Raw genomic sequence first — 16,257 nt, 5'->3', positions numbered from 1 at the left:
AAGTCACTCCTACCTTATTTCTGAACCAAAGTAGAACCCAACCAGTCTGCTCCCACAAATTAACCTCACAAAAGAGAGCACATCACGTGAAATTACCAAAGGAGATGTTTGCTGTGGCCACCAACACGGGCACTCTGCAACTTAGAAACCTAAGCCAGAAGACACGTCCTCCTAAAGAAATAATACTGTAAATATAAATAGTTCTTATTTACCTCAAAACACCTGCAGGTTAGTACTATAGCTTCTGGGTTCTGAGGACAAGTGAATTCTTTGCTTCTTTCCCGAGAACAGGGTCCTGGTCACCGCGCGGCTGACAAGAGAGGGTGTCTTGGACCAACTGCTCTGCAGCGCTTAGGTGGGGAGGGGGTGGTGAGGGAGTGAGAGGTCAGGGCACCTGAAGGACTCCCACGTGGTAAAGGAGAACTCAGGGCTTCAGCAGGGCTGGCTCAGGGCCCCAGGCACTCCTGGAGCAGGTGACTGACAAAGCAAGCTAGGTCCCTGTAAGTGTGTTTAGAGATGAAGTTCGCCCAAATTCAGGGACCACCATCTAGAGATAAGAAATTCAGGGCTTTAGTTCTTAGGAACTGGTGATAGATTAACCCACCCAACAAAGGGAGGGTGATGCTTTCTAAAGAGACCTAGATCCAGTGCCGAAACAGGACGTGCAACTCCTAAGTCACTGCTGTGCTCAGAGGGGCCCTTGGGCCCCCAGGGGCAGGTGACAGCGATTCCAGACCTCCAGGTGCAATGCCATTCCACCACAGTGAGAGTCTCCTTCATAACCGCATCTGAGGGTGCCTGGATGCTGAGGCAGGTCCCACCAAGACAGCAATTCTGACCTGCTGAAGACAGGGTCTGCAGGATGCAAGACGTGCTAAGACAAACCCCTTCCGGCCATACCTGGAATTCACGGGAAAGGATTACAATCTCTGTTTGAGTTTAAACCAGAGCTCCTGACTTGGGGCTCTGATGCTGGCCCATTACCTGCGGCCCGGGACAAGGTCCGCCTGGCAGCATAGCTATCAAGTGAGGTCAGCCTCATCCCCACAGAGGCTCATCCATGTCTGCCCTTTCACAGGGCTAGGCTGCCAGCAGAAGATTAGCTGGAAAGGCCGCAGCCACATTGCTAAACCTGTTAGCATTTGCCCTGCGGACCGAGAAATTGACCACACATCCTCGACTTTTCAGATCTGAAAGTGTAGCTGGCATTTCACTAGGAGGGAACCACTGATCATCCGGTAACCAAAACCACCGAAGCTTGCACTTGTTGCTCGAGAGCTTTATCAAAGCAGTCCACCTGCCTTGTTACCCCACCCCACACTCTACGCCTTTCCCTTCCACCTCCAGCCTTGCCTCGGGCTGGAGCCTAGTTTGAATCTTAGTAACATCTGTGTTTTTTTTCTTTTATAAAATGAGGATAACGCCTACCTCAAGGGGCCACTGGGGAGGAGCACACAAAGTAATGTGTCAAGTGCCTAAAGTGGTAGTTGAGTACACATATCCTCACGTGTTAGTGATGATTTTCTAGCTCTCGGGCAGGGACACACGTATTGAGGCAGAACAGTGTCTTTTAAGTGTTCTTATGGGTCCATGGTGGCCTGTAATCAACATTACCAAAAAACGTTGAAATGAGTAATAAATACCAGAATATGTCATTCATGGAAAAGAAGTACTATTTCACCCAAATACTGTTTCGCGCTGTGTTTGTTTCAGGCACTCGCGGTCTCAGGAAAAGGAAAGACTTCATGCAGAACACCGCCAGCTCTGCGACAGTGGGCACAGGTCAAGTCACCCCCCTCCCGGACACTTTCAAATGGCTCAAACTCAGCACATCTTAGCACCCTCACCACGTGTGCCGCCCCTCCACTCCAGCCCCGCCCCCCAGGCTGCCCCCACACAGGCCTTCCTTCTGCTTCTCCGCCAGTCAACCACTCCAGGGCCTGGACAGCACCGCTGTTCTCTGCTTGGAAAGCTCTGACCGCAGCCCCTCAAGTAGCTGGCTCCCGATGGGCTCTAGTCACGTGCTACCTCTTCAGAGCAACCTTGGCTAACCCCCAACACTAGGACCTCTCTTGTCCCATGCCCAGGGGTGCCACCCACACTAGTGCCTTGTGGAGTTGTGGAAGTGGTTACCCAGGCCACAGCAGTCTTAATTTCCCCTCTCTCCTCACAAATATTACAATTATGGACATTTGGAACATGTCCTAATCTAACAAAGTGTCCCTTCCAACTCTAAACTACTATGTCTGTCATTAAACTCTTCCAGAAGTTCTTGTGGTATAAAACCATCCATTTTTCTTTCCCTCTCAAAGATAAGACAGTACACACACTGCATTGCCAGGAAGGGAATTTTTTTCAAATGCATCGTCTTGCTACCTAAAGCTCACCCCTTCTAAGCACATGATCTTTTAAATTGTATGCATACATCAGTGGAAATCTTTCTAAAATTGATTACATCCTCTTCTGCTACAATAGGAAGATACTAAACATACTTCCACTTTTTTATTAAGGCTTCAGACTCGGGGCAATTTCATTTCTTTAACAGAGCAAGGCCCTGGGAGGCACCGGCTGCCGTGTCGAGATCTGCTTTTCCAAGCTGCTCTCCGACTTGGTCTCTAATTGCTGCCTCGACTGATTTTTTGTAGTTCATCCTGAACCGTGGAAGGAAATGACCAGCTTGCAGGAATTGTGTACAAAGTGAGCAATCTCCGGGTGAGGGCTTGAGACAGGTTTCCAGGAGTAAAGTGCATGCACTCTGTACCGAGAGGGCTTTTGCCTGCTTCCTAGTTCTCGCTGTCTGTGTTTTGGGGCCGGCAGCTCCTGAGCCCTGGATACCACTCACACAGCCATGGAGGGAGGACCACAGGCAGGGCTGCTGCCGCATGGTGTGTTGGACGATATGCCTTCCAAGTGCCCGACTTGCGTAAATACGTGAACGCTTTAGCGGGAAATGAGGGAAGCACTCCCAAATAACCTCTTTAACGTTCCTCTGAGGCTTACAGTGCTCAGTGTATCCTTTCAAGCAAAAAAACTTTTTAAATTAAAAAATGTAAACTTTCATGGAGGCTCTTGCCTTCAGGGTTTGTTTTAACTCTGCTAAATCATCATCCAGTACAAAAAAAGGAAGGTGTTAACTAAATCCAAAGGACTGAAAAAAGGGCCTGGGGGATGGGAGACAAGACAGTGGGTTTGTGTGAACATTTATGTAATTAGGAACATCTGGTTTGGGGGTTCTTTTGTAATCTTGTTGTGGAAATAAGTTTAATTACTAAATCCTGACCATAACAGACACAAACATCTAAGAACACAGAAAGCTCTCCAAACAGTGTCCAACAGAGTAGAGCCGTGGCCATATGAATGCTGCAAAAATATACCAACCTAGATAACCAAGTTTTCTGGACACCTATAAAAGATGTGCTCTTTTGGCTAGAAGTCTGACGCTTATTTATGTTTCCTTAACTTCTGAAACATCTGAAACAATGTCTGAGAAACCCAGCCCTTAAGTGGAGGAGATGCAGGGTCATCATTCTAAATTACTCAGTCCTTTATGATCAGTTTCAATATACAATCCCCGCGGCTACTAAGTAACCAAAATGCATATGCTTTCCCAATTCAATTCTGTTTCTTTCTGAAAATCGTAACCAAGATTTCAAGGACCCTACAAGCTGTGAAAACATGCATGGGCTTTGAGCCATTTATTTTGGCTGGAAACCAATTTTTGCTCTTTTCCCAAGTTCTAGTATGTTCGAGATAGGTCGCTGCCAAAGCCTCCAGTCCCCTAACCGGCCAACTCTGGCTTCACTTCCGTTCCCATCCTTGCACTCCTCTCGAAAGCCTGACATCCTTCCTGCCCCCAGGGCAGTCCTACTGCCCCCACTGGTCCTTCTCCAGATCCCACACACGTCCAGGTCCTTCTGTGTGTATCACCAGGGTTCGGAGGGGATGGCCATGCTTCCTCTCTGGGTTAGTCATCTCGCTCTCCTCCTTGGTTTTAACCCCATCTTCAGGCCCGTGGCTGCCCTGCCACACACACAGCCAGCTCAGATGTTGCTTCAGCTCCCTCTGCACTGTCTACCCCGCATCTCCACGGTATGAGCACTGGGCTCCTTCACCTAGGAGGTCCCAAACCAGAAGATCCAAGCAGTTCCCCAGGAACTATCCCCACAGGCTACACTCTCTCCCCTCCCTCAGTATCAAGGTAACCTCTGCAGTGGGAGCTGCCAGCCTCTAGTTACCCTCCCAGCCCGTCTTCCCCACCACCGCTGAAGAGACCCAGGATCAGTCTCCCGGTACGATTCCTGGACTGACAATACCACGTCTCCTGGCATGGTCCATTACAAAGGACCTTGACATATATACACTAATATGTATAAAATGGATAACTAATAAGAACCTGCTGTATAAAAAAATAAATAAAATTCAAAAATTCTAAAAAAAGATATATGTATAACTGAATCAATTTGTCGTACATCTAAAACTAACAATATTGTAAATCAACTATAGTCCAATATAAAAAAATTAATTACCAAAACAAAAAAACCCCCAAAAACAAAGGACCTTCGACAGCCTCAGCCTCTAGCCACTCCCCTTGCCCTGCTCTGGTCCCACACCACGGCAGTGATCCTCAACTTCAGGCACTTCACAGTCGCACGTCTGCACACACCCTTCCCTTGCGCTGTCTCCCTTTGAGATCCTCCCAGAAGGTCCCCCACTCCGCCCCCCATCTCTAAGACTCCCAGGATCTCCAGGCAGAGAGTAAACTCCTCCCCTCCTCTCTCCAGCCTGTCCCCTGACCCTGCCATGCCACTGGAGTTCTTCAAGGGCAGGGAGCTTCTCCCTTTTCTTGGTTTCTCTCTTCAACCCCATGACCTACCACAGGAAGTCCTTGATAAACAGGAGTCACTCAATAAATACTTAAAAGTCATCCATCATGGAAATAAAGCCTTTAGTGTTTGCCACATGTAAGTGAAGCTTAAGTCTCAGTTTTTCTGAAGGAAACAGTCTGCGATAATATCTTGTTTTTATTTTTTTTAATAGAAACATTATGGGGTTCAAACAGGTTTACTTAGGAAGTTAAGGAAAAGGTTTTAGAAGCCTAATATCTATGGGTTTGTAATTAGATTACTTTTTCAGTAGCCAGTAAAGTACGTTCTCTTTGAAAAATCCTAAAACCCAAAAGGTGACGGGATAAGGAAACGGATTCTACTGTCTCTTGTACACATTTCCTGATTTTTGTAAGTTGTGTGGCATTTAAAGCATTCTGAAACAGTCAAATTGTTAAAAGATACAATTAGAAATTATATATACATATAAAAGCATGCAATTCAAAACCAAATGATAGAATTTTTAAATTATTCTTGCAGATGAGGAAATTGTGGTCCAAAGAATTTAAGTTCTGTATCTAAGATCACACGACTGTTTGGAGGAAGACTTGCGGCTGCACTCCCATCTTCAAGTTAGTCCATTCTTAAACATGTATGCAAACTTCAAAATAATTGTGTTTTCACCAAATACCCAGTCATAGGATGATAACAGTGGTACTAAGTGATGAACATTACAGCATAAAGGCAAAGAAAATCCTGACTTAAAAAACTTGGCTATATCTAGGTTGCTGGAGATATAACCATGAGGGTAGCTAGCCTTTGGACAAAGTTTACAGACAAAGGAGAGCAGAGCTCAGAGAAAAGGTAGAAAGACTTCCACTTCTGTTCAAGATGGAGTAATAGCGATCAATTTCACACCCCCCACCCTGAAAAAAAGAGAGAGAAAATATATAAAAGAATTTTCAAGACACTGGACACCAGATAACAAAGGGCAGAGATCCCCGTGACAGGAGGGACAATTTTAAAGTGAGTGAGCCCTGCAAATGCCCCAGCTTCCTGCCTGGCGAGAGGCACTAGGTCATGGGCAGGGAGGTGAAGCAGAGCCCACGGTGGAGTGGGGGTTTGATGGGGGGAAGGACTCCCTGAATTGAAGAGATAGAGCTGTGGATCTGAGGAAACCAAGTAATTTAGAGGTCACAGGACCAAGTACCAGAGAAGAGAGCTGCACAGACAATTCCGGAGATCTGCAGAGGGTCCCCCCTTAAGGACTCGGTAGTAAATCGACCCACACGTGAGAGGTGAGGACCCAAAGCTGGGACAGGGTGCCTTCCCCCCGCCAGAATGGAATAACTCCTAGTTCAGGGCATTGAGGAAGGTACCCCTGAAGGCCTTGCCTTGGCAGAAGAGAGTAATTAGCCCTAAAGTGACACTCTTCCGGAACTGCTGAATAAATTGTAAAAGCAAGACCTGAAAGGATCAAACCATCTCCAAATAACTATATTCCAGAACAAAGCTTAAGAATACGTTTAGGAAAACGCAAACATCAAGCACCCAACGAGGTAAAATTCACAATGTGTGGCATCCAATCAAAGACTACCAGGCATGCAAAGAAGCAGAGAAACCTACTCAAAATGTAGAGAAAAAGTCAACTGAACCTGACTTTAAATGACAGAGATGATAGAATTAGCAAAGACATTAAAACAGTTACTAGAACTGTATTCCCTATGTTCAAAAGCAGTATAGTAAGGTTGCAGGATACAAGATAAATACACAAAATCAATTTTATTTTAATATATTAGCAACAATCAGAAATTATAACTTAAAGAGTAATACCATTTACAAAAAAAAATATGAAACACTCAGTGATACATGTGACAAAAGACATGAAAGACTTGTCCACTGAAAGCTACAAAACACTGATGAGAGAAATTAAACAAGTGGAGAGATATACTTGTTCATGGGCTGGAAGCATCGTTAAGATGTCAATTCTCCCCAAACAATCTACAGATTCAACGCAACCATGGTCAACATCCCGCTAGGGTTTGTTTTGGGTAGAAACTGCCAAGATGTTCTAAAATTCATGTGTAAATTCAAAGGACCTAAAAGAGTCAAAATGAGTTGAAAAAGAGCAAAGTTGGAGAGGTAAGACTACCTGATCTCACAGTTTATTATAAATTATAGCAATAAAAAGTGTGGTATTGGCATAAGGACAAATAGAGCAATGGAACAGTACAAAGAGTCCAGAAATGAAACCACACATAGACAACTGATATTAGACAAATGTGCAAGGGCCTTCGGCGGTGGAGAAAGGATAGTCTTTTCAACAAGTGGTGCTGGGGCACTGTGCAAAAGCAACCAAACCCAAAAATCCATACCCTGCATCATATACAAAAGTTAACTCCAAAAGGATCATAGACCTAAATGTAAACCTAAGACCATAAAACTTCTAGAGGAAAATACAGGAGAAAACCTTAGATAATGAAAGATTTCCTAGACAGAAACACAAATTCTATGTTAGAGGCTCAGATAATATTCTGACATCTTTTCTCAAGATATGGGGCCTTACACTGAACATTACCTAGGTTTCTCCTTCAAAATGAAGCTACAGAGTTCTAGTTAGTACATTTGCTAACACCACTACTAGACATTCCTAGAAGTGGTACCTTTAGAAGTGATATCCTGGACATTCCTCTTCACAAAGAAGAATTCAACAGTGATGTGGTGGGGTCACAGTAACTTGTTCAGGAGTCCAGAAACATGTTCTTAGGGGAGCCACGTGTGCAGAAGGAATAAACATTTTCCTCCCATTGTGTTTTCGCCATATTTAAAGTACATCAAAACCTCTACGTATCCAAAAACCTCTACAAACTAATCCTACCTGTTCACCGCACTGACACCACCACCAGACACAGAACGCTCACACACCAATGCTATTTCTCACCTTTCTGCCTTTATTACACTGTTCACTTGCCTGGAATCCTTCCCTTCTCTTCCCTTCTACTCATATAAATAACGACCCTAATTCTCTAGGGCAGCTTCCCAAAGATGGTGCCTGACGCATCACAATCACCCGGGGTGCTGTGTGTCTCACACGTCTGCAAAGGGCACAAGGGAACATCTGGAGGTGATGGAAGTGTTATATGTACACAGATGTTTCCTATTTCTTTGTTTTGACTGTGGTTGCAGATATCTGGTTGTATACACTTGTTAGAAGTCATTGAGCTCTGTGTTTAAAATGGGTGCATATTATTGTATGTAAATTATAATTCAATGAAATTGGTTTAAAAAGAAAGCCCACATAAAACTATATAACACGAAATGAACAGGGGGAAAAAATCCCAAACTGAGATGGACACCAGAAGTGATAGTCAAGCTCACATTTAAGCCAAGCTTAAATTCTTAGCCTCAATTCCTAATACACAGTTGACCCTTGAACAATGAGAGGGTTAGGGATGCTGACTCTCCCCACAGCCAAATATCTGCATATAAATTTTACGGTCTGGATCATGTGGTACTCTAGTACGTTATTTATTGAAAAAAAAATCCATGTATAAGTGGACAAGTGCAGCCCGAATCCATGTTATTTAAAGCTCAACTGTACACACAGTCAGTTTTCTGGTTCCCTAACCTTCAAAAATGAACCTCTTGGTTATAAAAGGTAATTTTGAAAAAAAAAGAAAATCACCAGAAAGCTCTAACCATATTTCACTCTTTTTCCTCGATTTCACCACCGTGCTTTAGACACATCAGTAAATGCGGATAAACTGATGCCCACAGTGACAGCAAGAGACAGAAAGATGCAGCAACTGTGCTTCGTGTGCAGAGAGCACACAATGACCTACGGAATCTTCATGAATTCTCAGAGTAATTTTTGCTCAGTACCTTATTCTAAGAAGTCATTGTCAAATAATGCATTTTAAAAACACAATTTAGATTCTGAAATGCAGTTTAGAAATACCATAAACAATTACTAAGCTAATGGAATACAATTATATCTGAATGGGCAAATTTCAGTTAAAAACCGGCAAACATGGAATGCCTCATTCCCCAATAACCATGGCTATTTAAATGATATATTTTAAATGAGATACCCTGGGTATTTAAACATTCCCAAGTGAACATTTATGAGTCTTACTTAAAAGACTAGGCACTTACTTGTAAACCATTCCAACAACATTATCTCATTTAATCTTACTAACTCTATAAGGAAGGTATTACTCTCCCCATTTTACAGATGACAAAACTGAGATAAGCACTTCGTCCAAAGCTACACAGAACCTTCAATTAGACTCAAATGACTATGCTTTTGTCCATTCTAGATTTATAGCTCAGGATGTTATTTTTGCTATAGGATCATAAGCTTACTGATTAACAAGCTATGCATTTTCTAATTAGTCATGTAAGCATTCTTAACCTACATAGGTAATTTGAAGTTCAAACTATGAATGATATGCCAGCCCTTTATAAATCCCATCTCAGTTCTTATTGGTTTTACACATGACAATAACACACTTATAAATATTAAAGATGTATATTTCTCTCAAAGTTCTCATAGATTTATCTGCTCATTAGAGTACAACTGACCTTCTTGCCTTTGAAAGGCAAAAAAGAAAAATCAGAAAAAATGTTTCCTTTAAAATGTTTTTCTGACACCTCTGTAACCTGGAGAGTTTGAACTCTGTAAAAAGAGATTTGATGAAATCTCATACATTGTAAATATTCCAAAACCTGGTGTAATGTATTTAAGAAGTGGACCGTGGAGTCAGACAGATTTCGATTCTGATAATGCCTCTGCCACTAAGTAGCTGAAGAGCCTGGCAGGTAGCTGACACTAGAGGGATATTAGGAAGCATTCAAGAGTCGAATTTACTGCCACATTTGCAGTGTTTATAAACTTCCTAGGTTTGTCTTTTAATGTGCATACTCCAACTTACAAAATCTGTACCTAAAAAGTTGTGTGTGGGCTGTGAAGAGAGAAGTGCTTACTTTTTTGCATAAAAGAACGCTTAGCAGGCATCAGGGCCCCCAGGAACACCCATCTCACCTCCCCCTCACCCCCATCTGGGGCAGCATGAAATATCTTCCCAGTACCTGAGAGTTAGAACTTCGACTACCCACAGTAACAGCATGATCAATGGGTAGGGACCAGCCACACTAAAGGCGAAACTCGCATTTGTAAGCTGACCTGGGAATCTGCCTGTTTCTAAGGTTCTCACAGGAAAATACTTCTGAATTCCAAAAAGCCAGCAGACACACACTTGTACAATACAACCATTTTTACCACAGTGACTGGTGGCAGCCTTCTCTTCACTCAGCAGTCTAAAGATGATCCCAGGCGAGTTTCAAAGAGGAACAACCCTCTCATTTTCCAAAGGAGGAAACTGAGGTTCACAACCACCAAGGTGGTTGGCAAGCCTTGGAATACAATACAAGTGCAACTCCAAATCCAAGTTCTTCCTGATAAATACCACCAGAGACAAATACTGTCCTAGCGCCAAGCATTTCCAAAGTGGCAGGCTCTCCTTCCAACCAGATCTACAATGATGGGTTTAGGCTGCTTTTTTTCCTTTTTTAATCCGAGTCCATGGTTCTGTAAGCGCAACATCAAAACTTCCACAAAGAGCAGTATTTTGGTATCACGCTGACCCAGCCCAACATATCACGTCCCAAACACCCCTTTCTGTCTGGTGGGGCCATCCTTCATCTCCAGGGCCACGGCACCCACCACACCCTTCTCCACTTTTATCGGCCTAGCCTGATTCTTGGTTGTTTCCTAGGCTTCTGCGTCCAAACAAGCTCACTTGCAGGCTGATTCTGCCTGCAGACTTTTACTCAGTAGATGTGACAGGGAGTTCCCACTATGCGCAAGGATCAATGCTAAGAGTGTTAACGGCCTGCTCTTTCTCAGAGGCTCACCTGTCAGGGAGGCCTGCCATGATAAATGTGGGACTCTGACTTTCAAACCCCGTAACTGCAACCACAGTAAGAAATAATTTACATGCACCCAATATACCACCTCTACACACACTCTCAAATAACTCAAGTTTGACATAATATTCTCACTACGTGTGATAAACCAATACTCTTCATCCTACCCCATTTCCATTTTTAAAGTCTCGGAGAGAAAAAAATCTAGGGGGAGAGGAAAGATCATAAAATACACACAATACACAAATAATACACAGTAGTCCCTCGGTATCCACAAGGGACTGGTGCCAGGACCCGCCAGAGACACCAAAATCCGCAGAGGCTCAAGTCCCATAGTTGGCCTTCCATTCGGCATCTGTGGATTCAGCCAACCGTGGATCAGGCTGTATTCACTATCCGACAAAAAAACCTCGTATAAGTAAACCTGAGCAGTTCAAACTCTAGTTTTTCAAGGGTCAAAATGTCAGATGCTGTAAAGAAACAACGAATTTCAGACTTCTAAAATCTTCTAAATTTATTTCTCAACCCACTAATGGATCATGATCTCCAGTTTGAAAAGTAATTTTCTGTAACATAAGAGTGATTACCTTTACATGATGCTGGAGGAACAGAAGCATCAGCAAATGCTTAGGTGTGAGACAACCCCCGCTCCCCCACCCAAGTCACATCGCTGTCCAGAGATGCAGAGGTACCACAACGGAGAGTTAGCCCCTGTTTGATTTACAGAATCAAACTGGGGGAGACCAAGCTTTCAATGAAGTACTGTTCCAGGAGTAGGAAGAGTGGGGCTTTTTCCTTAACCACTGGGGAAGTCTTCACAATCTCAATTCTTCCCCTTGGGTCATGCTGCTTATTTCCAAGAGGACTGTCAATACTGGCAGGCAGGAATTTTATTCTTTTTGAAAAATCTTACACTCTACCCAGACACGACTGAAGCAGAATTTAAAGTAATAATAAATAATCAGTGGGTTATTTTTTAAATCTAAGATAACTTTTCTACTCCATGGTTTCTGTTAAACAGTAAACTCCTCATTCCAAAGGACATGGGTTTGTTAGTGGAAAAAAAGGAAAGGGAGGTGTGGGAGAGAAAAAAACATCTAGAGGGAACAGAGGATAGATCATAAAATAAACACAATACACGAATAAATAAAATGTCGGATGCTGTAAAAAAAAAAAAAAGAGTTTTAGTCTAAAACTGAAGAATCATCACCAAACATACTGTACCCCTCTTCTGTCCAATAAAGTATGGCAAACCACTTACGGTAGAAATGTGAATTACTAGTCATGATACTTTTCTAGTTTACAAGAGCACAATTCCTTCAAAAGACAGGCAGAATTATTTTCCAATCATAGAAAAACTAACTTTTTGCAAGGAGAGAGATTCGGCACTGGTGTAGCAGCACCTTGACACTTAGGTAAAGAGTGATAACACTGACAAGGAGATAAATTATTTACACCTGAGCAAGCCATGGAAGGCAAAAGGTAAAAACACGAAAAACATAAACGAACCTTTCCAGAAGTCATTTGATTATTTGAACTGTATATACACGTCTTTTTTAAAAACACAGGAAGGAAAGGCATAAAACGCTTTGGCAGAAAATACTTTAAAACTAACAGGAGGCAGTGCTTTCCAAATCATTCCAATAAACAATGGTTCAATATTGAGAATCTAGAGGCATTTCACCTCGAAGCAGCACACATGTGGAAGCACAGATTCGGAAAGTTTATATACTAGATCTGGGCCATGGAAAGACACTAACAGATCCTAATTTTGAAGCTCTCAGAGTTCCCAGTTAGAATTAAACCAAGCCATGATTTTTAAAATTTATATCTATAAAGTGGTGGTCGGGGGGTGGTTGATGAGGAGAAGCTGGAGGTTTAAAAGGCACCAGGATGAGGTGGGGCGGAAGCGAAATCCTGAAGACCTGATTCCTAACAGCAACCGGCCTTCTAGGACAACTTTAGTCCCTTTCACGTTAATGGCATTTTGAGACGGGACCGTGGGTCGATAGGTGGCGGGCAGACACCCCAGCCTGAAAACTCCTCCAGGCACCCAGTGTCACACTTTTGCACGCTCACGCCCTCCCAGCGCCTACTCCGCACTTGCTGAATGGAAACGAACCTCGAATGAATGAATGGGAGAGAGAAGTCCGACCAAAGGCTCGGAGCACGGCCCTGGACAGCGCTGGACGCCCGCGGGCTCGGCGGGGACCCTCAGGGCAGCGCAGGGCGCGGACCGAGGGCGCAGGGGCCTCGCCAAACAAAGGGGCGCGGGGCGGCGGGGGCCGGGCGCTCACCTCGTCGCCCCACTTGAGCACGTCCTTGTGCCGGTCCTTGACGGCGTGGTAGATGTGCAGGAACTGGAGGATCCCGTGCAGCCGCACGTGGTCGGCGTGGCGCTGGGTCTCCTCCCAGCTCAGTGGCGAGCCCTGGGACAGTAGCCCCATGGCCGCCCCCTCTCCTCGCCCTCTGGGCCGGCGGCGGCCGCTCCGGGCTCCCGGCGCGCGGCGCGGGCCGGACACTCAGCTCCCCGCGGAAGGCGGCGGCGGCTCAGCCCCGAGGGGGCGCCCTCGGGCCGCAGCCGGCGGAGGAAGGGTCCGGTCCGCTCCGGCTCCCCCGCGCGAGTTCCTCGCCGCCCGGGGGACCGACCCAGGGGCTGGGTGTACCGCGCGGACGGAGGCTGCGGACCGGGGGGGCGGGCTGGACGGCCCTCTGCCCGACAGCCTGGCCCTTCGCCCGCTCCGGCTCCCGCCCCGTTCCTGCTGCGAGGCGGCGGCGGCGGTCCCCACAGCCCCGGCGCAGCGGTGGCTCCCGCTTCTCTTTGCCGGTGTCCTGCACTACCTCCTTCCTACTTGTGACCAAAACCTGCGCCGCTGAGCATGCCCAGTGCTCCCAACCGCTCGCCGCTCCCCAGCTCGATCCGCCGCTCCGGATTTTATAGACTGCGGGCTTGGGGCGGGGAAAGGAGGCGGTGCGGCCGAGGAGGCGTGGCCGAGCACCCGCAGAGACTCAGAGGCTGTGGGGTAGGCGTGCGCAGGCGTGGTTAGGGCGGAGTCCAAGGGGAGGGCCTCACCAGGCCGGGGTTGGCCTCGCTTTAAGCAAACGCGATGTGTAAAAATCCGTTTTCTCTAATCCAAAGGGAGAAACTCTGCGTTGGGGAAGAAGTTTGATTATTCGAATAAATGAAGAATCCACCATATTATTTTTTATGGAGAGAAGCGCCTCACACTTATAAAACCAGGGTGAGAGCAGCAGGGTGTGGCAAGAAAATTTGTCTACAGGTTTTTAGACGTGTACATATTATAAGTATTTGTGTAGTCTCTAACTATTTATTTGATGACATATGTTCTTTGGATGGCACAGACACCATTCACTGCAACCAAAGGAGCTTTGTCAACATTTCCATAAGGATCGTTAGAAGGAATCATCTCCAAAGTATATCCCCCATCCAAACCTAGGATTCAACCATCAAGTGATTAAAATGATGCTCGTGTGAGCTTACCACGGGGTGGAAGGTTTAGAAACAGCTGGGGTTAGCCTTATCCTGGCAGGAAAGGGAAGGAACGAGGTACCTCGCCCCCAAGTAGTTGTTCAAAAAATATGTCAAAAGAGCAATGAGATGACAGATCAGGAGAAAAGTGACGGCAACTAGATCATATGTGTACTGAGACCAGAAAGTGTGTACTTACTTGCCCTCTTCCCTCACACCACAAAGTTAACATTTAGTGACCACTTAATGACTGACAAATGGGTACATGATCCTAGAAGTCTCTTCTCCCACACCCTTCATGTTGGCTGTGCCCATCTCAGGGCTTGGGGACATGGATACCCAAGGTCTGGCTGTAATGTCCACAGGGGTGTATGTGTATGTGTCTGGAGTGTGGGTGGGGATGTGAGGGGGTTTGAAGCTCAGTAGATGAGGTTTCAATCATCTGTTTCAACAGCCAGGATAAAAACCAAGCCTCATTCTACTTTGTCCACAGCCCCCTCTTCCTTGTACCCTCCCCACCAACCTCACTAGACCTGTGCGGTCCTGGCTTTCTGCTCTTTTTTCTGCTTGGAATTCTTCACCTGACACAATCCTGTTCATTCTTTGAGTCCCAGTTACTCCCCTCTGTCTTTTGGTTGCACTTGTACATGTCACTATTTCTATGTTATGATAGAATCATTTAAAAAATATTTCCACACTAGGTAGTGACTTCCTCTGGGATAGAGATGATTCACGCCTTTTGTATCTTTAACTCTAGAAAAGTGCTTTGTATAAATGGAAAGAGGCAGTGTGGAGATGGGGAGGGAGGGATAGTATTGGTCACTGTTTCACGAGGGACATTCACGTCCAGGCGAGGCATCCAAAGGATCATTTTGTAATTCTCATAATCTCATCTCACATCTGCATACCCTGGCATTGTTCAATACAATAGCCATCAGCCACATGTGGTTGACCATTTGAAATGTGGCTAATTTGAGAAAGTGAATTTTACTTTTGTTTTAATCCAGTAAAATAGGAATTGTAAAATTGATGTTCCATTTGGCTACTGGAAAGCTTCTAAGTAAATCTGGAACAGATTGGGAATGTGAAATCCACTTTTTCATCTGTAAATTTTATGAACTCTAAATACGGATCAAGTATTTCCAAAGAAAATTTATTGGACTGGAAATGAGCTGAGTGTAATACACACACCAGATTCAAAGACTTAGTACACACAAAGAATGTAAATATCTCATTAGTAATTTTATATTGATTACATGTTTCTATACTAGTATTTTGGATATGTTATAGGATATTACTTAAATTAATTGACCTCCAGGGTGACTTGTAATTGCTGTTACAAGGGGAAAAAACAACTACAGATCAACAGCCGTCATATTTAACAAGTCATTCCCCTCTATTTGACAGTGTTTTGCATTTTCTTTGGTTTACTTCTCGATTTCATTCTGTAGATTGCACCCAAGACTGGGTTTCGACTTGTGGGAGAGGGTTTTCTGCAGGCAGCCCCGCACAGAACGTTTAAGGCCTTAATGATGGCTAAAGCGAAAAGAAGGCGCGCATATCGTGCAGAATCAGCCTTGACCAAAGGTGGATTCCCGGACAGTTCTTCTGCACAAAACAGCAAGACCCACTCGGCCGGAACCCAGCGACAGTACAAACACCGCATCCTGCGCTCGGGGTATCCAGGGAGGCCGAAAGCTCCGCCCCCAGGGCCGCCCGGAAAATCCGGGCGGTGGAACCGAGGGGCGGGGAGCGGGCGCCGCTCTGAGCATGCTCGGAGAGCCGGCGGTTCGCGCGAGGAAGCGGTGCGGCCGCGGGCGCTGCACGCCGAGACGGTGTTGTGGTCCAGCCCCCGACACGTGACTGCGCGGGTCCGGCCCCCGCGCACAGCGCCGCCTCGCCGTGACTCAGCACTCTGTGCCGGCTCAGAGCTAGAAGGCAATCCCGGAGAGGCTGGCCAAGTGGGAAGTGTGGTCCTGCACTCCTGCCTCCGGGGCTGCTGCTGCTGATGTTGCG

General features: G+C 45.5%; 1 protein-coding gene across 2 annotated transcripts in view; it reads right to left on the bottom strand.

Moving 5' to 3' along the window:
* Nucleotides 1–13,645, bottom strand: part of GCLC (glutamate-cysteine ligase catalytic subunit) — a 38,691-nt gene extending 25,046 nt beyond the window's left edge. For both annotated transcript variants that reach the window (XM_082847838.1, XM_082847839.1), the window contains exon 1: nt 13,049–13,645. In XM_082847838.1, the coding sequence (XP_082703964.1) occupies nt 13,049–13,198 (150 nt within the window). In that variant the 5' untranslated portion in view covers nt 13,199–13,645. The remainder of the gene's footprint in view (nt 1–13,048) is intronic.
* Nucleotides 13,646–16,257: the final 2,612 nt, after the last annotated feature.

Source organism: Leucopleurus acutus (genome assembly GCF_964270905.1).
Source record: "Leucopleurus acutus genome assembly, chromosome: 10".
Classification (NCBI taxonomy): domain Eukaryota; kingdom Metazoa; phylum Chordata; class Mammalia; order Artiodactyla; family Delphinidae; genus Leucopleurus; species Leucopleurus acutus.
The sequence above is the reverse complement of the archived record's forward strand: the minus strand, read 5'-3'. Positions and strand labels throughout refer to the sequence as shown.